This window comes from Artemia franciscana, chromosome 11, assembly GCF_032884065.1.
Source record: "Artemia franciscana chromosome 11, ASM3288406v1, whole genome shotgun sequence".
NCBI lineage: Eukaryota > Metazoa > Arthropoda > Branchiopoda > Anostraca > Artemiidae > Artemia > Artemia franciscana.
The window spans coordinates 42302765-42325818 of record NC_088873.1 but is presented as its reverse complement, the minus strand read 5'-3'; the positions used below and the strand labels follow the sequence as shown (position 1 = coordinate 42325818).

At 32.7% G+C, this 23054-nt stretch overlaps 1 protein-coding gene across 2 annotated transcripts in view; it reads right to left on the bottom strand.

Moving 5' to 3' along the window:
* Window positions 1-260: 260 nt before the first annotated feature.
* LOC136033250 (serine/threonine-protein kinase NIM1-like) overlaps window positions 261-23054 on the bottom strand; it is a 57894-nt gene continuing 35100 nt past the window's right edge. For both annotated transcript variants that reach the window (XM_065713988.1, XM_065713987.1), the window contains exons 5-9: window positions 18042-18198; window positions 13335-13592; window positions 6037-6255; window positions 3195-3369; window positions 261-539 (exon numbers count right to left, since the gene is read on the bottom strand). In XM_065713988.1, coding sequence (XP_065570060.1) covers window positions 373-539; window positions 3195-3369; window positions 6037-6255; window positions 13335-13592; window positions 18042-18198 — 976 coding nt within the window. In that variant the 3' untranslated portion in view covers window positions 261-372. The remainder of the gene's footprint in view (window positions 540-3194; window positions 3370-6036; window positions 6256-13334; window positions 13593-18041; window positions 18199-23054) is intronic.

Sequence of the window (23054 nt, the reverse complement as noted above, 5' to 3'; positions counted from 1 at the left end):
GTCACAAGGTTTTTTGTCGCAAACTGTCATGAAATTGCCATTTCCTTCTGTTTTTCAGGAACTCCCTTACAGTGTCACATTTATAAGTTGCATGTTTTGAGCCCCCCCCACCCGAAATTTTTTTCTGAATCTTACAGAATTAAAAAAATATAGGTATATAAATTGTTTTGTGTTTTGTAAATTTTTTGGATACCCCCCTCCAAACAAACTACTGGATACGGCCATGTGTCCTTAGGCTGTTCTTAGTTATGATCTTGAAAAACGAGAAACATAATATCATGAAACAAAAATATGAAGAAAAACAATAATAATTCTCATATGGTAAAAAGTATAAATACAGAATATATGCAGCAGAGAGACAACAATTTAAGCTCACATAATTGAGCAAGATTTAGATTTGTGATTGTGTGTATTAGCCGCCAACAGGGTAATTTTTTGTTTAAGTTTTCTTCTTGTCTGCTTCTGAGGTGATGATGGTGAAATTTTTATTTCTGGATTCTTTTGAGAAGGAGACGAGGCATTTGATTGAGAATTCACACCTGCAAAGAGAAGAAACAGCATAAAATTTATGGGTTTATATTCATTTGGGTTTATGTATATATATATATATATATATATATATATATATATATATATATATATATATATATAAATATATATATATATATATATATATATATATATATATATATATATATATATATATATATATATATATATTTATATGTATAGCAAAGAAAATAATAAACAATAAAACACTTACAATAAAAGTTTTCGGTTAAAAATCCATTCCTTTTTTCTTAAGATAGTCTTGGCATCATTACTTCTTAACGAAAAGTTCGGCCAAGACTGTGTGATAAAAGCTAACATTTTTCAAGTTAAAAAGGTTTATTCATTGAACTAACTATATTTTCAAAAATATGATTGCTTAAAGATGAATCGAAAGATATGGAGTTATTTCTAGATTTTAATGCTTTTTCAATAATTTCTTTGTGTTGCTGTAATCTTGTTCCTAAATTTTGGTGGGTTCGACCAATGTAATAATTTCCAAAACTACATGGTATTTGATACACCCCTCTTAGACGAGTAACTGGGGTTTTATCCTTACCAGAATTGAGAAGATTCATAATACTTAAATTACTTGTGAATACAACACATAAATTGTTTTTTAAACAAACTTTTTTTCAGTTTTGAAGTAATTTTCAGAATATAAGGTAGGTAAATCGTGCTTGTAGGATTATTCGAATCGTTTTCTGGTGTGGGATTTAAGGCTTTAGAAGAATACTTCTTTAATCTTTGAGCAGTAACAGTATTTATGAGAGAAATTGGGTACCCGTTGCCAAAAAGTATGTCTGTAATAAAATTTAATTCTTTTTTAATATACGTTTCTGAACAAATATTAAGTACTCTATCCACAAGAGATATTACAAAATAAAATAAAACAAAAATAGGAACGAATAAAAAGAAGCCCAATCCTGAAAGAACTTCCTTTTTCCTTCTGTATTATATATATATATATATATATATATATATATATATATATATATATATATATATATATATATATATATATATATATATATATATTCAGCATGGCACTCTGCAGGCTTATCTTTTTTTCTTTTTATTATTTTCTTTATATTATTTTTTTATTATTTTCTTTAATTATTTATTATTTTATTATTTTATTATTTATTTTTATTATTTATTATTTTATTATTTTCTTTTTACTATTTTTTTATTATTTTCTTTTTCTCTGTAGAAGCAGATCGAAACAATGTTAAAACATAAAATCAATTTTAAAAAAGACTCAACATAAAATGAACATCAACTGTAAGAGATAATTAAAAATAGGCCAATATTTTTTTAACACGATTAATCACCCTTTTATATGAATTTTGGATTGATTTAAATACTTTTCACTCCTTATCACTGTCAAGCTCATTTACACAGAAATTATGAAAGGTGTATTGGTAAGGTATTAAGTCCAGTTTGCTTTTCTTATTGGAGAAATTTACCTTGTTTGAAAAGTATCACTTGCGAAAGATGTTCCAAAATTGACAGGTCGTCGTTGCAGTAGCAGTGGAAACTAAGTAAAGGGCGAACCACGGCCCATAGTAACCAAAAGTTTAAAATTTTCTAAGAAATCATTAAGGGAGAAACAGTTTCCAACGTACAATGATTCAGAAATATTAGCTGTTATTTAGACTCGACAGAATAATGTATTGCAATTATTGAACTAATAGGTTTAGTCAACATAGTACAGACAAACCTGGCTCTTTTAAAATTTTGGAAACATATTACAAGATTTTAAAAGTAAAGCTTTTGAAGTTTCGATAGTTTAATTTTATTGAGAAATAATTTAAATCCCTGAGAGATAAAAAATAATTTTCTGAAAATGATTTTTAGACTATCTAACTTCAACTTAAAGTTAATACTCCTGGTATGTTTTATTTCCAACTTATTCAAAAATTAATTTAACCTGGTAAAAATGTTCTAAGCAAATTTTGTATGGCGAGCTTGTAACATTTATTCAATTCTCTTCAGTCTGATTTTTCGAATCTCTAGAGATCAACAATTGAATAAAATTTATTTATCTTCGAACAGTTTTCGAATTATTCACATCCATTTTCAGGATGTTTCCTTAAGTAAAGATGCCTTTCCTTAAGTAATTGTTTTGTTAAGTAATGATGCCACAAGTGGCACCCTTTTGGGGCAATTTGTAGCAACAAGTCTACTTGCAAAAATACTACAACTATTTAATAAAAAAAACATTAAAAAAGTTTAGTAATCTGCTTTCTTGTAAACAGAGCCGAGGATAAATGGGGTGAGTGGATAAAAATCTGGGTAAAGAACGAGGAACTTGTAAGACAGAAAATTTAAATTACTTCTCATGAAAATAACAAAAATCTCATCCTGTAAATCTCAGTTTGGCTCTTAAGAAATATCTATAATTTGTTATTCAAACTAAAAACCACTTCACAATTTTTGGCAAAATTTTTAAGCAAAGTTTTGTCTTGTTTTTTTCTTCTTTTTTTATATTTTTATCCCAATATTTAGTCCATGGCGGAGGTATTTTCTCTATTCCCAAGATAGCTATATTATAGCTGCAAAGATAATATTTTCTAAAGTTTCTGATGGAATTAAAAATAAGGACTTTACTGAAAGAATGGAAAATGAAATATCTCTCTTACCTCCAGAATCTAATTTATTTTGTTTTTGGGTATTTCTTAAATTTCTTTGAAGGATAATCCTGTAAGCTCCAATGACTGGACTTCGGGAACCTTTCTGTATCTCATTTTTAAGCAGTTCATGTGATATGCCAAGCTCATTTAATTCTTGTCGTGTTTTTTCTTCCATGTCCTGAACCTTGAAAAGAGAGAAAGCCAATAAATGACAAAATATTTAGTACATATCAAAGCCCTACCCATCAGAACACAATGTCATGCTCAATGTGTACTAGTTTTGTCTTTATCCGAATTTTGCAAAATCTATTTACATTTTACTAAATCAAACATTTTACTAAATCGAGTTTACTAAATTGTTTACTAAATCGAGTCTACTCAGTCGGAATGCTGGGTATGCACCTACTGGATTATGCGTTAAAACAAAGTATATTTTTGGATGCATGTCTAATGCCTACTGATTAAATATAATTTTAGAAGCCCATTTGCCAAACTGTTTGACTGCAACAAAACATGAGCTGAGAAAAGCAACAAAAACCAAATGTAGTTAATTTTATTTTTCTGTTTGGACTAATCACCAGCAGGGAAATATTTACATTTCTTTTCTGTTTATTTCTGTGTTAAGAATGGGAAATCTATTTGAGTACACTAGGACTGAACCATATGCTACCAGGATATGTAAAGAACTTTTGTTTCATATCTGAAATATATTTACTGGGTTCCCTGGCCCTTAAAATTACCGAGGTTGTTTATTTATATTTTTACAAAATTGAGGCAAGTTGGATAAGAAAACGCGCGGTGATAACATCTTTGAAGGGTGAGATCCTGACGACCAGGTTGAGAGTGTTTGATGCAATGATCCTTTGCGATTTATGGATAACTATCAGTGTCAGCATTCGAAGTTTTCCGTGGACTTTTGAGAAATTTTTTAAAGCGCAAACTAGGGTCAATACCGAATTTCAATGGTCCAGGACGGGTTGTTTTGATCTTCATGGTGAGCTATACGGAAGAAGATCGGGATTGCTGACTTCAGAAAGTGTAAATGGAAAAGTAGAAAAATTCTTGAGACTGTTTAGCTTATGGCAGTAGTACCGATGCCTCTTAAAGGATCTTCTCCTTTGATTTGAATTTTTCCAAAAAGTTTGGTTGCTTGGTTCCCAGCCTTCTGACTAGAATACAAGACTAGTGTCGACGGTGACCAATACTTGTTCCCAAGTTGAGGTCAAAAAGCCATAGCTATAATAACTACCTGAGACTAAGCTGGTTCTAGAGTTTCAACCTTGAAACCAAGAGGCAGAGAACGGACGGGTGGAAAAAATGTATTCTTTATTTTTACATGGTCCATAGGTTAAAACCCATCTTGCAAGATCCATAGGTACATAGGTCAATTTCTTGTCAACAGAAAAACCGTTCTTCGTTTGTTTTGGCCCTTTGGAAGCTGAATGGTATGTCTGATCAAGAAATGCGATCCTGTTCCGTCTGATACACATTTCCATGCTGCTTAGGTGTACTTTTATAACACAAATACTGGACAGAGAATGAACTGTCTAGCTAGGCACTTCGTGACAAATATTTAGTCCTAAAAGGATTCTTGAAAAGTGTGTTAGGCAAAGTCTGATATATTCTAATATATTCTTCCGCTTTTTTATGCCCATACTCTAAGCCATGTTTAGTCCTTGTTCACTCTTTTTCCCTTCATCACTTCGTCACTCCCTCTTATATTCCTTTTACAATACAGTTAATCCACCACAACTAAAGGGGAAGGAGTAAAATGTATTTTTCAAAATCTAGGGGAGGTAATTTTGATATTTTTTTATTTTAAATAAAACTATAAAAAAGCCAGTCTGAAATATCCTCCAAAAATATTTTTTATTTAAATTTTATTAAGGAGGATATCTAGGGTGAATGAGCCCATTCACTACCCTCCCCAATTGACGCCAGCACTTCTCTCCTGTTGTTTCCTCTCCCTTAATGATCTTTCCTTCTCCCTCTTTCTTTTTTGCTGTTCTGTCCTTATTTCCATTTCATTGTACAATCTTCAAATCTTGCTATCAATTCAAGTTTTACATCTAAATAAAGTTTAAAAAGAGCAGGAAATGAAAAAAAAAAAAAAAAAAACACTCCAATTCTGTGTCATAGTTCCTGTAGTGTTGCAAGAGGGCTCATTCTAACGGAAATGAAAAATTCTAGTGCCCTTTTTAAATGACCAAAAAAATTGGAGGGCACCTAGGCCCCTTCCCATGCTCATTTTATTCCCAAAGTCAACGGATCAAAATTTTGAGATAGCAATTTTGTTTCGCATACTCCGTATATGAAAGGGGCTTTTCCTCCTCGACACCCCGCTCCTTGCGGTGAAGTTTGATTCTTTCTCGCAACTCTACTTTTTAAAACGATAAAAAACTTCAGCGTAAAGAGCTTTCATATACGGAGTAATTTCTGTTCGTTTTAAGTTTTAAATGTCGCTCCTTACTTTCATTTCAGAAATCTTGTTTTTTTTATTTAATATGCTACAACTTCTAACTACAAGTTAATTCGAAATTCTTAAATACTGCCTTCGGCCAGGAGTGCACTGCGCGGCTGGGGCAAATCATCCAACGCTTTCCGTATTTTTCCTTCAGATTTCTCCAGGTACCCTTTTAAAACTTGGTCGAATCTTGCTTAGATTACAGAGTCACATCGCTAAATCTTGTTCCAAACCCTATAACCATTGACCTCAGAACTCGAGGCCCTGTCTTCATGGATAAAAGATCTTAAACTTAGCGACCTAACCACTTGGTTAGGACTACCCCTCACCGCAGTAAAAATACCAAACTTTTATTTCATATCTTTTTATTCAGGAAGACATACTTACAAGTTTTTCCAAAGATTCTCGATCGTACTTTTTGACGGATAGTGAACTTTCAGACTCTATCATCCATGGGTGCTCTTTTATCTCTTTCAGTGAAAACCGGTCTGAGGCTTTGGGTTTTAAGATGGCACTGATGAGCTCTTCGCACACTTTTGATGGTACTCCTTGGTAACTAAGTTTACCATCCAAAATTTGGGTCTTCAAGCCAACTACGGTTTGAGCCTATAAATGAAGTATTTCCAATTTTTTTTATTTTAAAGAATATTATTTGCTTTTAATCGATTCCGCCAATTTTATCACATCCTTATTCAACTTACCTTCATTTTTTTGCCCAATTCTTGTGTTTCACTTAGGTTTATTATGTATTAACTAATACCAAAACATTTGAGGCTTTTTAACAGACATAAGTTTTTTAAAATGCTGTATTTTATCTTTTTGTTTCTTTTTAACTGGAATTGCTCTTTTTACATACGTTTACAACTGAAAAATGTACGAGCAAGAATTTTTGGGAAGGAAAATAACTAACATATCTTTTTTCTCATTGACGATCTAATAAAATCATGGCTTGAAGAGACTGCTAACATTGAGCGATGCCAATTAAAGGGATGAAAGGGGCGCATTTTGTTTGTGTCTCCCAGGCACATACGCAGGAATTTTTTTCGGGGGGGGGGGCAAAACCTTCAAAACAGCAGATATAAAGTAGCACTTTTTTTTATTTAGTAATGCAAAAAGCACGTATATCGGAAAATACAGATTAACTTTAATCTGTAATATTGTAGCGGATGGGGGAAAAAGACTGAAGCCTCAAAAGTACGTTTTAGGCTCAGGTTATGTTCATAGCGATTTAGAACCAGTGATTAATCTATTATATCCCACTGAAAGGGAAATTTAGGGTTAACAGTGCAATATGGGTGCTGTGGGGAGTAGTTCTTCTATTGCAAAAACGTAGATATTAATGAAAAACGATAGTTTCCAAAATTGATCCATTAAAAGCTGTATTTTATCCTGAAAAGGGGGGATAAACGCTCTAATATCAAGGATGATTCTATTTTACTGTGGAAAGCAAACTCTCTTTAAAAAAAAATAATAGTACAATTGCTAATTACTTCAAAGAGGGTAAAAAGTTAGACAGAATATGGGTTAATAATTGGGCAGTGACTAGACCGGATAATTGCATGCTGTAAAATCCCCCAAAAAAGGCTTCACACATGTATCTAGATTCTTAATAAACATCCTACTATTGCCAGAAATCCCAAGAAACCATGGGGAAATTAAACATTTCATAAAATTTCGGGGGAGGGGGGGGGGGTGGCGGGCCCGAAGGCCCCCCCCCTGCGTACGTGCCAGGTGTCTCCGTTAAAAATAAAATTAAAAAAAAGAACTTGCCTCTCCTACCCTCTTTCGTGACTGCTCGGATCTCATATTTCAAAATTTACAACACACTAATACCAATCAAACCTACTCTGCTTAGAACAAAGTGTAGGTAGCAAAAAGTCAAAAGGACCTGAAAACTGCGCTTAGGTTACAGAAATGTGCCAGTGATGGTGTAACCAGAAGCTATTCAATTTTTAACCGCACCTAATTGAAGTCTGTGATGTTATATCATTACTACTACGGCTGCTAAGATTACTACTACTGTTACTACTTCTAAACGCTTTACAACCTCAGGTCCCAGTTGTAGGGAGACAAGAAGGGTAGAGGGACATGAAGAGTGGTTGTCCTCTTAGAGTTTGTAACAAATACGTGCTTGGGGTATTTCAACGAGAAAAAATCTGAAACAACCCCTCCCCCCGATTATTGTGAATTGGTGCCACTATTTCAACACCAACCTGCCTGAGGTCAAAATATCTGTGCTCTTTCTTCTTCCAACCTGGATTAGACCTTAACTCCTTACTTTCTCCAATAATGTTCCCGTGGCAAATGAAAGCGTTAGTATTTCCACACAAAACTGGCAGAAACTATAGCAATATTACCAAATACAGAAAACGCACATTTAGTGGTTGTAATTCCAAGCATCCTAGCTAAATTGGTGGCCCTCCCCAATTGCGCTTCCTGGCTATAGTGTCATGAAATGAAGATCAACATGGCCAGATTGGACTATCAAGTCTAGTACCACGTTTTTTACCTATACCAACCTAATAAAATGAAACGCACAATATTTTCTATCCTTATTTTTCTTTTATCATTGAGAATGTTTTTCGTGTTTGATTATTTGATCAATTGTGTTCTTGCTTATGCAAACAATTGTTACGATGATACTCTAAGAACGCATCTGTACCCTGGCTTTAGATAATGGTAATTGAAAAAAATTCAAATTAAAGCATTTTGTCCTCCAGAAACTTGGAGGACAAAAATTAAAGCATTATGCTTTTTGAAAAAATTCAAAAAAATAATGAAAAAATTAAAGCATTTTTTCCTATAAAAAACTTTTCTATTCTAGAACTTTAGTTGATTTTTCGTAGCTTTTTCCACTGACCAGAGCTAGCACGTAGTCGCTTAAGGATGCTGGGAATTTTGCTTATGGATTTTAGAGTTTTTGACAAAGGTTGTCATGTGGTATCTAAAACGGGCTCCTTTTAAATTTCACTGACAATTTCACCTAAAAACCTGACAGTTGCCTCACTGACAAAGAAGCCGGTTCGATGTTTGAACCTTGTCAGAACTGCAGTCAGAACTACGATCGACTTGAATATAGTTTAGTCAGCTATAGGTAACTATCGTAGTTCAATATCAGAATTCACTGTATTTTTTTTTATTATTTTAATAAATTTAATTATTTTAGTGCTCCTTAAACAATTCTAAGGATTAACAAACTCCCAACACATGGATATAGCTAGGTATTTTTCAAAGAGTGATAATAGGCAAGCAAGATGGAGAATTATCGTTTTCTGTCATAGCTTGGCTGTCGACTGCCTCTTGTGGGCTTTTCAACGTAAATAAAACGTTTTGCCACCCTCTTGCCCATCTTGCCCCTTTCCCTCTAGCTATAGTCACTAATTAATAGTTAGTTTTGACAGTCAATCGAGAAATTAGTAAATTTGTTCAGTTTAACTTTTTAAAAAAGGTTTTGGTTTTAAATTTCAAATATAGCCCTACTAGTTTGTACTATATCTACTTTCAAAAAGCTTATTTGCATCTCCTTCTTCTACAATTAGAGAGATGGCCAAATGGACTTTTGGCTAAAAGCCTGAAATGCATTTCGTGCGATAAATAGGTTTAAAGAAATGGTGAAATACTGATTTGGCTCGCTTAAATTCTATGCAGTTGGGTATTCTCCAGTCATTGATGTTAAAAATACAGATCCACATGGAAAGATCAGCGTCATGGAGCACTTAAAAATACAACAAACTACCGAGTGTAGGTGAAAGATAAATAATTCTTTTTCATCTGTCAAAAGATTTGGCTGGCCTTTTCCCGCATAAAAAGAGTTTCTTTAGTTCCCGTCACAATAAAACAGAGTGAGTCGATACATGAATAGGTGATGCAGAGTGATATACACATTCATTTACGGAACAATATATATTAATAAATATTGAAATAATAATAAATAATAAATATTAATAAACATATATTAATAAATATAACATATTTATTAATATATTATATATTTATATATTAATATATTATATATATATATATATATATATATATATATATATATATATATATATATATATATATATATATATATATATATATATATATATATATATATATATATATATATATATATATATATATATTAATATACTATATTAATTAATATATTATATTAATATATTAATATATATTATATTAATATATTAATGATATAGATTAATATATATAATATATTAATATATTTATTAATATAAATATAACATATATATTAATAAATATATATAACGATATATATTAATAAATAATAAAATAATAATAAAAAATAAATATTAAATATTAATAAATATATAAATTAATAAATGGAAAAAAACTGGAAATTCAATTTTTACTGAAAAAGTCGTTAATATGCAAGTGTATAGTTTTTTTTTATTATTTAGGTTCCAAATAAAAAAGAGGGTGTAACGTCAGCAAAAACTAAATTGTAAACTATTTAAAACTATAAATAATAAAACTATAAATAAAATAATAATATATAATAAAAAACTATATAATAAAACTATTGTAAATATTCATTTATGGAGCAGTATTGATAAATGAAAAAAAAAAATCGGAAATCCAATTTTTAATGAAAAAGGCGTTTGTATGCAAGCGTATATTTTTTTTTGTAATGGGTGCCCAACAAAAAAAGAGGGTCGAAAGTCAGCAAAAACTAAGCGAAAAACCCATTGCACCCAACGACTTAAGAAGGTGCCATTTTGCTTAGAGGGTGCAGTTATTTTTGGGAATCAACCAAATGTTAGTGCCAGAGTTTTTACGGACGAAAAGTATTATCAAGTTTAATTAACTAATTATGTTCATCTATTTCCCTAGTGTAACTTGACAACACGTACAAAATTTGGCAGTACCATAAAAATTTCATAATAACATACTAAAGAAAAATCCTTAAAAATTGTGGTTATCTATCTATCTATCTATATATATAAAAATAAGTTGTCTGTCTGTCTGTCTGTCGAGTGACGTCATGTTTGTCCGCATATGACGTCTGAATTATTTCATCATATACCAATTCAAAAACGAAAGTATTCATGCCGATGTAGCTGAGTTGGTAACGCGTTATGTTCCAGGTTCTAGGTTCGAGAGGTTCCAGGTTCGAACCTTGACTTTAGTGTTAATACAAAAGAATAAAAAAAAAACTAAAAAACGGTAAAAACTACAAAAAAAAACTAAAAATAAAAAACACTAAAAAACTAAAAAATCTAAAAAAGGGTAAAAACTAAAAACTAAAAACTAGAAAAGAAAAAAACTAAAAAAGGAAAAAAAAACTGAAAAGTAAAGGAGAAAAAGAAAACTAAAAAAAATAAAAATAAAAAAAACTAAAAAAGGTAAAAACTACAAAAAAAACTAAAAGAAAAAAACTAAAAAAAGAAAATAAACTAAAAAAGCTAAAAAAAAGGTAAAAACCAAAAAAAAAAACTACAAGGAAAAAAAGGAAAAAACACAAAAAAATTTCAAAACTAAAAAAGAAAAAAAACTAAAAAAGGAAAAAACTGAAAAATAAAGGAGAAAAAGAAAACCAAAAAAATTAAAATAAAAATAAAAAAATACTATAAAAGGTAAAAACTACACAAAAACAAAAAAGAAAAAAGAAAAAAAAACTATAACAGCTAAAAAAAATAAAAAAAATAAAAAAGAAAAAAATGAAAAAAACAATAAGTTTATTTCATCATATACCAATTCAAAAACGAATGTATATACAGACCGGGACACCGGGACGTAAATGACGACCGGGACACAGGGATATAAATGACGACCGGGACACTCAAAGAGAAATTACAGACTGGGACACCGGGACACAAATGACGACCGGGACACAGGGAATATAAATGATCGAGACACAGGGACACAACTGCAACGGGGACGCCGGGGGGCACAGGGGGATATATAAATGACGATGGGAACACAGAGAATGTTCGATTAGCAATCAACAAAGCTCAAGGGCAATCATTAGAATCATGAGGTATAGATCTGAATACGGATTGTTTTTCCCACTGACATTTATATGTTGCATGTTCAAGAGTCGGTAAACCTGACAATCTATTTATATGCACAGACAATGGGACATCGAAGAATGTTGTATATTCGCAAGTTTTACGTAGTTAAAACCTATATATATATATATATATATATATATATATATATATATATATATATATATATATATATATATATATATATATATATATATATATATATATATATATATATATATATATATATATATATATATATATATATATATATATATAACTTGGGGGGCGCGAAGCGCCCCCACCAACTAGGTGTTGGGGTGGCACGAAGCGCCACCCCAACACCCTGTTATGTATAAATAGACCTAAATGGGCACAGGAGCAGGGGGCAACTATTATTTTTGTTCTGAAGCTTTCGGCACTTTAAAAGATGATCTCCCTAGCTTTAAAAGCTTGATTATTCTGAAGGTTTTCTGCTTACATTTTTTTAATAAGTTACAATTGAACTAATTGCAATGCAATTAGAAAAAAGGGTATTGGCAATTTAATGAGTGTAGTAGAATTTAAAGGCAATTGCGTAAACCTTCCTTATGGCTATAGCTACCGAAAAGATGCATTTGCTATAAACCCAAATTACAATGCTCAACTTCCACCTAAGGATGAAGTGAAACTATATCTAAGGGTATAAACTGGAAACAAGTAAAAACAAACAAAACGGCAACAAAAAAGAGAGGGTGATAATATTGTAGGCATTTTGATAAGGTGTTTTTATTCAAAAGAGAAAAGAAAAGAAAAATAGGCTAAAGTGTGTAGAAAATGGTTTATAAGAATACAACTTTTTTGAAATGATGCTTAATATAGTATCATAACAACTATAAAGACACTTGTTTAATAACTACAAATCTAGAAATCTATAAATACTAATTTTTGTGGGGAATTTCAGTACATCTATTAAATTTTTAGTAAGTTTGAAGCATGATACAAAAGTTGCTGTTTTTGTAAGAATAGAAGTATTGATCAAAGAGAAACACTTTAAAATAGTCTACGAAAAGACGTTCTCAAGGACACCCACAGAAAAGAGCAAGCGATAAGCTGCCCTTTTGGTATCCAAATAAAATTGTGAAGTGTATAAAATGTAAAGCTTGGAAATAATGAAACTTTTTTTGAAGAAAACCCAGTTGGCCGTAAGTGAAGAATATTTTACTCTCATATCTTTAACCCAAACCCTTAGAGGCATTAGTTGCAACACGTAAAGTGTTAACATATATTTATAGCTAGCATAAATTTATATATTTGGGGGAAAGAGGCTCAAACTTAGTAAATTTAGGAAATTTAATTCAAAAAGGAAATTTCCAAGGAATAGGATATAGGAAAAATAGGAAATTTCAAATTTAGGAAAATGCTTTAGTTTGAAATCTTGGCGAAATTTTGGCAATTTTTTAGCAAAACAGAAAAATTGGCAAAATTTTAGCAAAATACTATGCAAGAAACCAATCTACTCAATCTATAATTACAAACGATAAAAAGTTAATATTCCAATACAAACTTATGAAAAATTCCGTTTTTGTTTCATCCTCAAGGGAGGGCAGCAACTTTCTTTTTACAAATTAGCGAAATGTCTTAATTTTTTTCTCAAAATTTGGAGTGAGCTAAAACTTAAACAGAATAGATTACCTCAAATGGCATTCTTCCACAAACCATGAAATATAGAAGAACTCCCAGTGCCCATATATCTACACCTTGCCCAATGTACGTATCTTCGGTAAACAGCTCTGGTGCAGCGTACGGGGGAGATCCACAAAAAGTATCCAATGCTTCCTGTAAGGACTTTAAGCATGTTGTGAAGCCAAAATCACCCAACTTTAGGCAGTTTTTCTCATATATAAATACATTTTCTGCTTTGATATCACGGTGAACGATTCCTTGGTCATGCTAAAAGTATAGGCATATTTCATCATAGTTAATTGTTCATTGGATATAGGTCTATTTGGTCATTGATCAATGACCTAAACACACAAATATAGAAAAGCTCGAAAAATCAAATCCTCGAATTATTCGGATCAACTATGGAATTTGATGGTTCACCCTATTGCCCTTCCTTATTGTTATGATTTACAAATTACTTTTATTTAATTTAAGCGTCTAAAGTTAAAATAAAAGTTAGTAATCCTCTCTTATTAGGAGAAAATTCGGGAAAAACGATTAGAGAAATATAAGCATTTATAAATACCTCCAAAGAAGTAGGAAAAATAAGAAACACTTTCCCTCCTCCAAGATTGGTCTATTACCCCATTTCCACTACAAAAAGAGGCAACAGTAGAAAAAAGGTAAATTCCATTAATTGTGTTGCAATGAAATAAGCTATCAAGTCCAGCAATGCTAATAAGTTTCACTTGAGTATAAAGCGGTGAGGATTAATGGCAAGTTAAAAAATCGGACCTTTAAGAATATCGACAATGTCTTACTTTTCTGGATTGCCAGTAGGCCCTTGAAGTTGGAACTGGTCAGGCCAAGTTTTGGCCTGATGAGTTAGGGTGATCATTGCTGAGTTAAAAAACTGCCAAGGTAGGCAAACTTATTTTTCTTATGATTGACCAATGGTCCACGAAGGTATCAATAGGTACCACTATGTAGGTATCAGTCTCTAGTCTTACTTATTTTTCTTATGTTTGACCAACGGTCTGCCTAGGTAGTAGTAGGTACCAGTATCCAGTCTTACTTATATTTCTTATGTTTGACCAATGTTCCGTGTAGATACCAGTCTCCAGTTTTACTTTTAGTTATCAGTAGGTACCAGCCTCCTGACTATCAGCCTGTGGATAGGAGTGCTATACATGATTGGGGTATTCAAAAGGTTCACGCAGACAAAGGATTCAAAATTTTCCACTAGCTCTCCATTGGTTATTACAGAGCATCTTTTGACCCAGGGTCTTGAGGTACCCGCATTTCTTTGGTGTTATTTTATTTGTGGCCATCCTAAAGGTGTTCTAAGCCATTAAATTTCGAAGTGTCGTCTGCATATGCTATTTTATTATTTAGTTTACCATTAGTTACTGGGTTGTATACAGTTTTGGCAAGAGGCAGTTCTGCGATTAGGAATGAATTAAACAGTTATGGAGACAAAAGACAACCCTGTAACCAAGACCTTCATTTATTAGTTCCAGGAGCGTGTGGACGTGGACATCTCTACTGAACTTTGAGAACAAATGAGAAATCAGAAATACCCTATTTTCAGGGACTCCACAGTGCAGCAGAATTCGTGCACTGGATGTATTTTTTCATTAGTTCCCGGGCTGAAACCTTGATTTTGTATACTATAATACCATACACCCCTTACTCTTCCTCCAACTGCTTATGTTCAAACTTGTTGTACAATAATACTTTGTTAATGAAATTCCTTCCTGAAAAAGTGTACCCCTTCAACTATTTATGGTAGGGCACTGGAATGGCAAGATGTAATTTTCGGGTCATGATTTTCAAGTTTTCTCCGCCGATTTTTCCAGAAAAAAACCTTTGTATAGGGAGACACTCACTCTACCTGTGCAGGTAACTTATTTTGTGGAACACCCGAAAAATATCAAGAATAAAATAGGAACTGTCACTCTGCAGTACCCCTACTGTATATTCTATCAAGATATAGTTGTCCTGATGATAGGTAGTAAGAGGGTAAATTTTCCTTCTTCATGTATGATACTACACTCCAGTGGTGCCTAACCAAAGAGGTAAATTCCCCCTCAGCCAGTTTCTATGCAGTGGGTGGCTGCAGAACTTCAGAGGAAGGTCTTTTGACTGGAAACTGATAGTTCTTGCTAGTTTTTGAAATGTCAGTGGAGGGGAACAAGCCCTATATATCCTTTTGCTAACCATACTTACGCAACCTTCTGAGTCATATGATTAAAATTTTAAGATGCTAATTTTGCTCAAAAAAGTGTAAATGTCTAATTTTTTTTGACATAGCACCTTAAATTAGGCATCATTTTCTCGGACCACACTGCCTTTCTGTGACGAACAAATAAACATTCAAATGGGGATATATCCAGTTATTTAGACAGCGAAAACAGGTACAAAGTCTAAATATTTTGATCATATATACGGCGATCGCCATCATTGGAAATATTAAAATTGAAACTAACCTATTTATGCAAAACAAATAATTAACTTTTGGGTCATTCACAAAATAATGAACATCCGGGTTATTTACTACATTTTTTTCGGACAGAGTTCAATGACAAAGTTTATTCAAAGTCTTGATGCAAATTTTCTTCTTTAATCTTGCGTAAATTTAAAATACATTTCCAATAAAGGTGGCGAAGCGAAGTCTTCTGTGTCTTTTAAATTGCAAGGGAAATGTTGAACGTTTATTTGCTCGTCATAGAAAGGCAGTTTAGTCTGAGAAGATGATACCTAATCTAAGGTATTACGTCGAAAAAACGTCATATGTGTGGGGAATGAGACCATCCAAGTGAACAACTATAAATTCAACATTTCGTTTACAGTTGGAAGACACAAAAGGCTTTGCCATTTTCATTGAAAATCTGTTTTACTTTTGGGCAAGATTAAAGAAGAAAATTTACATCAAGACTTTGAATGAACTTCATCATTGAACTCTCTCTGAAAAAATAAATTAGTGAATAACATGGAAGTTCATTATTTTGCAAATAACCAAACGGTAAATTATTTTGTTTTGTATAAATATGTTAGTTTTAATTTTAATACTTTAGTATTTCTGCAGATGGCGATCATTGTATATGTGATAGAAATATCTAGACTTTTATGCCTGTTTTCGCTGTCTAAATAAATATATTTATCCCCATTTGAACGTTTATTTGTCCATAAATATCTAAAAGTTCCAAAATTATATCCTTAAGTTCTCGGGCTAACAGATTCAATTTCCGAAGAAAAAACTGGCGTTTCCCCCGAAACGACGCAAGACAAACGGCCAGAATCATGATTATCCACGACCATATCGCATTGAAGGGTGGTCATAGGAAATTTGAAGGGGCTTCATTCAATTGAAATCTGAAATTTTAATGCCCTTTTAAAGGGCCAAATGTGATAGGAGTGTATCAAGTCTCCATCCTTTGCCTTTTTGGCTACGCGGTTCGTTGTAATCCTTGTGGTTGTTGAATCTAAATTTTGAGACATTGATTTTGTTTAGAAGCGTCAAAAGGGTTAAAAACCTTGCCACCAGTGTCAACATTACCCCGAGGGCACCATGGATAAGGGTGAACTGTGGAAACAGGACGGGCTTTTGAGTATATAGGAAGACGCATCCGAGTTTTCAAATTACATGCAATATCGCGGCGAATGGCTTGTTTTATCGATTTGAAACTATGTTCAGTATACATAAGTGACCTATCTGCAACATCTCACAAACAACATTGGTTTGGGTCAAGCCAAAACTTTTGAAGCACTTGTGGAGCAAGCACGATGACCGGTCACCAGTCGCCGGTGACTGGTTGTCTTTCAAGCGGTAAACTGTTCTTCGGCCAACCTGAATGTTTTGAACTATAAACCACTATGGTATACATCATGTCGAAGTAATGAGGTAAATCAAAAAGACACTAAGTGATACAAGGGTATCAAAATAGCATACCTGAAATATCTGTGAAATAGCTAAGGGTATCGAGTTGAAAATTTTAGGAGGCAAGGGACTCTTGAAGACAAGGCGACTTCGTATTTTATGTTATGGATGAAACAACTATCTTGGGAACTACTGGGGGAGGGCAGGTTAAAATTTTAATGGTTTCCATCCCATTCATCTTGTTCTTTTTTCATTGTTCTTCTTTTTTTTTATATAAATCGTAATAGTATTATATATTAGTTGGCCATTTCAATTGAGCGTACATAATTAAAAAAAAGTTTGGTAAAACTTGGCATTTTTCCGTTTTTCTTTTTTGTTATTTTTTTCCTCTCTGTGTTTATTTCCCTTATCTTGTATTATGAGCCTTGATAGATATGATTGTAATGTTTTTCCCTGCGTTCACATGCCATGGAGCCTTTTGTGGGAGTTTTAAAAGAGATGCATGAATTAATTATTTGATATTAATAAAGTTGAGTTGAGTTGAGTAAATTGTAGGGTAAGGGAAATTCAAATATTATGTCTCGGAAAAGAAACAACGATGACACAGAATTTTTGCTTTCTAAACGTAGAGTTATCTGGAAAAAAGAGGTCGACCTTTTTCCTTCGCAAGTTTGGGAATTACATCCATAGTCTACTGGATCAAGGAAGCCCTTGTGAATAGAAAAAAAAACACAAAAAAGATACACATTCGGAACTTCATTAAAATTGTCCTATAAGTATGTAGATTAATAAGAAATTCACTAGCTGACAAAAGAGATAAATGTGACCTTATAATTTACCGAAACGAGGTGACTTACCATATACTCCACTGCAGACACTAGCTGGAAAAACCCTAATCTCGCCTCATTTTCGGGTAGAGCTCCTTCAGTCATTATCTGATTGTATAGTTCTCCGTAAGGAGCATAATCCATAACTAAGTGGACACGACTCAATGTCTCAACAACTTCAAATAATCTAAAAGGAAACGTAAATCGATTACACATCAATCACACAAAGCTAAAAAGTAAAACAAATTAAATAAAACAGTTGAATCTGGGGTGAGATCGTTAAGCAAATCAGCAAATTTTGCTTTGCTTTTTTTTCTGTCTTCAGTTAAATTTTGCACTGATTTTATATTCCAGAAAAACCTTCTTGTTATTATATTTCATAAAATATACATTTTTTAAAATTGAGTAAAAGTGGTTTTTCTAAACGACAAACAAAACATGCAAGTCTTTAGGCGAGAAGTGGTCGCAAGTGTTAATCCGCACCTATAAGCCATCGGTCACAGTCCCTGTAGTATTTCACAGAATCTTTTGCTTTAAATCATGTGAGGACTAGGTCAAAAAGGTAAGGTAAAGGATATGGCATTAGACCCTTCAAGTCCTAACGACTTGCACCCTTGCACTCTTTTCACATGATATTGCGCAACAATGGTTATGAAAATTACTTCATGAGGGACAATTGCAAAAAATTTCACAAAAAATCACTATTTTGCCATACAGATTTGCTCTTAAACAGATTCATTATACAGACAAGTTAGGCTTAGTCTCAATATTAAATATAAAAAAAACAAGTTTTTTTTTAACTGAGATAAAAAAACAAGTTTTTTTTTTAACTGAGAGTAAGAGGAGCGACATTAAAACTTAAAACGAACAAAAATTATTCCGTACATGAAAGGGGCTGTCCCCTCCTCAACCCCCCCACTCTTAACGCTAAGGTTTGACTCTTTCTCATAACTCTACTTTTTTAAACAATATAAAACTTTATGTTAAAAACCGGGGTGGTGAGGAGCGGATAGCCCCTTTCATTTACAGAATAAATAAAAAAAACAAAATATTATTCTCTATATGAAAGGGGCTTTCCCCTCCTCAACACCCCACTCTTTACGCCAAAGTTTTATATTGTTTTAAAAAGTAACTAACTTTAGCATAAAGGGAAGAGTGTTGAGGAGGGGACAGCTTCTTTCATATACGGAATAATCTCAGTTCGTTTTAAGTTTTAATGTCGCTCCTTACTATAATATATAAGAAAAAGCGAAATATTATTTCGTATCAATATTAATCAGTAGAACAATAGTGGCATTGAGTAAATATTTTTCTCCATATGGTTCGATATTAAATTTAGCACATTCAAGATTCCATGTTTCTTCTTCTTGTTTAAATGGTTCACCAAATAAATTGTGTCTTATTGATACATGTTCCGTTCATTTAATGAAGAAATTAATAGCGTTTTTCCCAAGGTTGTCAAAAAGACAACATTATCATCAAACACAAGTGGAACTCCCAAAACCTAGCAACAGAGCTTAGATATCTTATTAACTGAAAGTAATGAGAACAATGTAGTTCTTGAGGTTGCTGAGGCAACAGAGAAAACTTTCTACAAAAATATAGCAAAAGCCAATGGTAAACTACTCCTATGATTACCAACAGTCTCAACAGAAAAACTTTCTACAAAAATATAGCAAAAGACAAAGGTAAACTACTGCTTGATTACCAAGAATCTCAACAGAGAAAACTTTCTACAAAAATATAGCAAAAGCCAAAGGTAAACTACTCCTATGATTACCAACAGTCTCAACAGAAAAACTTTCTACAAAAATATAGCAAAAGACAAAGGTAAACTACTGCTTGATTACCAAGAATCTCAACAGAGAAAACTTTCTACAAAAATATAGCAAAAGCCAAAGGTAAACTACTCCTATGATTACCAACAGTCTCAACAGAGAAAACTTTCTACAAAAATATAGCAAAAGACATAGGTAAACCACTGCTTGATTACCAACAATCTCAAGAAGACCTCATTTAGAAAAGACTATTGGATTTCAAATTCTCCTTACTCGCAGAGATTGCGGATTTGTACAAGGATTTTTGATCATATAATCTTATGATCATTATTCAGGAATTCTATACTTTTATTAATTTGTTTTTATTTACGTGATTACGTATCATTTATTATTATAATATAATCAGATAGGCTGGAAAAACAGAGGAAATCTGCAGTTTAACACTGAATGGTAATGACGAGAAGACCATTTTGTCATTGTTACGTCTAAAGCTCGTGTACAAAGAGTATGGGTGACTTAAAAGAGTGGGGTATGGCGCTAGTGTCGATGAAAAACACCATCTAGCGTTTGTAAACACTTTGAATTCATTGTACTTAGTTGAATTTATGTAGTTGGTAAAATTAGTGTAGTATTAAGTGTCTTATCTCAGTTCCTGACAGAAAAATGGTTACAAATTTGAAAAAATGCCAAGTGTTGCCAATGCTCGGTGATTTTTTTTTTTTTTTTTTTTTTTTTTGGCCGACACTAGCATCAGTTCTTACTCTTATAAGTCATTAATGCTCTTCGATCGTGTCTAATATTTTACGCTTCTGACACTGTCAGAAGTAGTTAAATAAGCTGTTTCCCAAAGAAAGGATCAGCACTTAATGTAAATTGAATAAAACACAAATTTTTTCAACTTAAAGTAAGGAGTAACATCAACACATAAAACGAACAGAAATCACCACGTACATGAGGGGGTTCGCCCCTTCGCCAATACTTCGCTCTTTACGCTAAGTTCAAATTTTGTTTCAATCCTTTATAAATGTCCCCTGATATAGTATCCCCTTGGTGTTTTTATCTAATTTCTGGTCATTTTTAAATAATGCTGGGAAATACAGCACCCACTTCATGGAAAATTTACTTTCCCCATAGAAAATCCTCCGTTGAAAGATACTCCCACGTATCCACACCCCCTCAACCCACGAAAAAAATTCCCCTGAAAATTCCACCATATTTCCCATTAATAAATACTATACTTAAGCAATGGGCACAGTTCATAACTTGCAGCCCTTCCCCCGGGGACCGTAGGGGATTAAGTCAACCTCAAGGACGTAGTTATTAGATATTTAGACTATGCTGAATAAAATAGCTATCTCAAACTTTGATCAGGTGACTTTGGGACAAAAATGAGCATGGAAGGAGGCCTAGTTCTCCTCGAATTTTTTGGTCATTTAAAAGGAGCACTATTATTTTCAATTTCCGGTAGAACGAGCCCTTTCGTAATATTCTAGGACCACTTCGTCGGTATATATATATATATATATATATATATATATATATATATATATATATATATATATACATATATATATATATATATATATATATATATATATATATATATATATATATATATATATATATATATATATATATATATCTTAAGCCAAAAATTGATATCAAGAGGTTTTTCTGCAAATAAATTAACTTGGAAATTTAAAAAATTTAGTTTTCATTATAACGAACTTTTAAATAAATATCAAAAGAATTATCTAGAAATACTTAAAGAAATTTTCAACTAATTTCGGAGGTTCGAGAAATGTTGTCGCAGCGCCATTTATTTTGAATTGTGTTTCTAATTGAGCGGATTTTCTTAAAAATTAGCCACATGGTAAAGATGAATTCTATAATTTTTTAGTTCATTCAGGTTTTTTGCAATGTGTTAATATTTGTGATTTGGTAAAATTTATAATATTTAGTTTACCTATTGTTGCTAAAGGGAGGGATATATTAACAGGATAAGCTTGTTTTGGTTTTACTTGGTTGTTTTACATTTGCTGTTTTTTTTTTCATAGGCATGTATTTTGGGGGTGATACCTGACGCGGGGATGCCATGGATATTCTGTGGTAGCCACAACACTGTGCTGGGTAGAGAATTTAGAGTGGCGAAACCCTATATAGGCCAGTGTATTCTCCTGATGAGCCCTTATGTTGGGTGTTGCCTCTGAATTATTTGTCTATATTATTTTTTCTATTGTTTGGTAAATGACGACTTATACTTATTGACGACATGACTGCCTGTCCATGGATTATTCTTTATGGTTGATTGTGTGTGGCTATGCTGTTTGACCTATGTGATTGTATGGATGAGTAGGGTTAAGGCCTCATTCAAGTGCTGGTCTATATTAATCACTAATTTAGGAAAACAGTCTTCCTTTTCTCCTTCTGTCTTTTTTTTTTTTTTTGTGTGTTTGTGCTGTTGCATTGGTGATTTCTCTTTTCATGATATATATATATATATATATATATATATATATATATATATATATATATATATATATATATATATATATATATATATATATATATATATATATATATATATATATATACTAGCTGTTGGGGTGGCGCTTCGCGCCACCCCAACACCTAGTTGGTGGGGTGCTTCGCGCCCCCCAAGCCCCCCCGCGCGCGTAAGTCGTTACGCGCCATATTAGTTACGCGCCATTGTAGTTGTGTCCCTGTGTCCCACCTGTGAATAGAGATAGATATAAATATATGTTTTTAACTACGTAAAACATGCGTATATACAACATTCTTCGCTGTCCCATTGTCTGTGCATATGAATAGATTGTCAGGTTTACTGACTCTTGAACATGCAACATATAATTGTCCATGGGAAAAACAATCCGTATTCAGATCTATACCTCATTATTCTAATGATGTGTCCCTGTGTCCCGGTCGTCATTTATATTACCTGTGTCCCGGTCGTCATTTGTGTCCCGGTGTACCAGTTTGTAATTTCTCTTTGAGTGTCCCGGTCGTCATTTATATTCCCTGTGTCCCGGTCTGTAATTTCTATTAGAACAATCCCTGTGTCCCGGTCGTCATTTATATATCCCGCCTGTGCCCCCGTTGTCCCCGTTGTAGTTGTGTCCCTGTGTCCCGGTCGTCATTTATATTCCCTGAGTCCCAGTCGTGATTTGTGTCCGGGTGTCCCAGTCTGTAATTTCTCTTTGAGGTTCCCGGTCGTCACTTATATTCCCTCTGTCTCGGTCGTCAT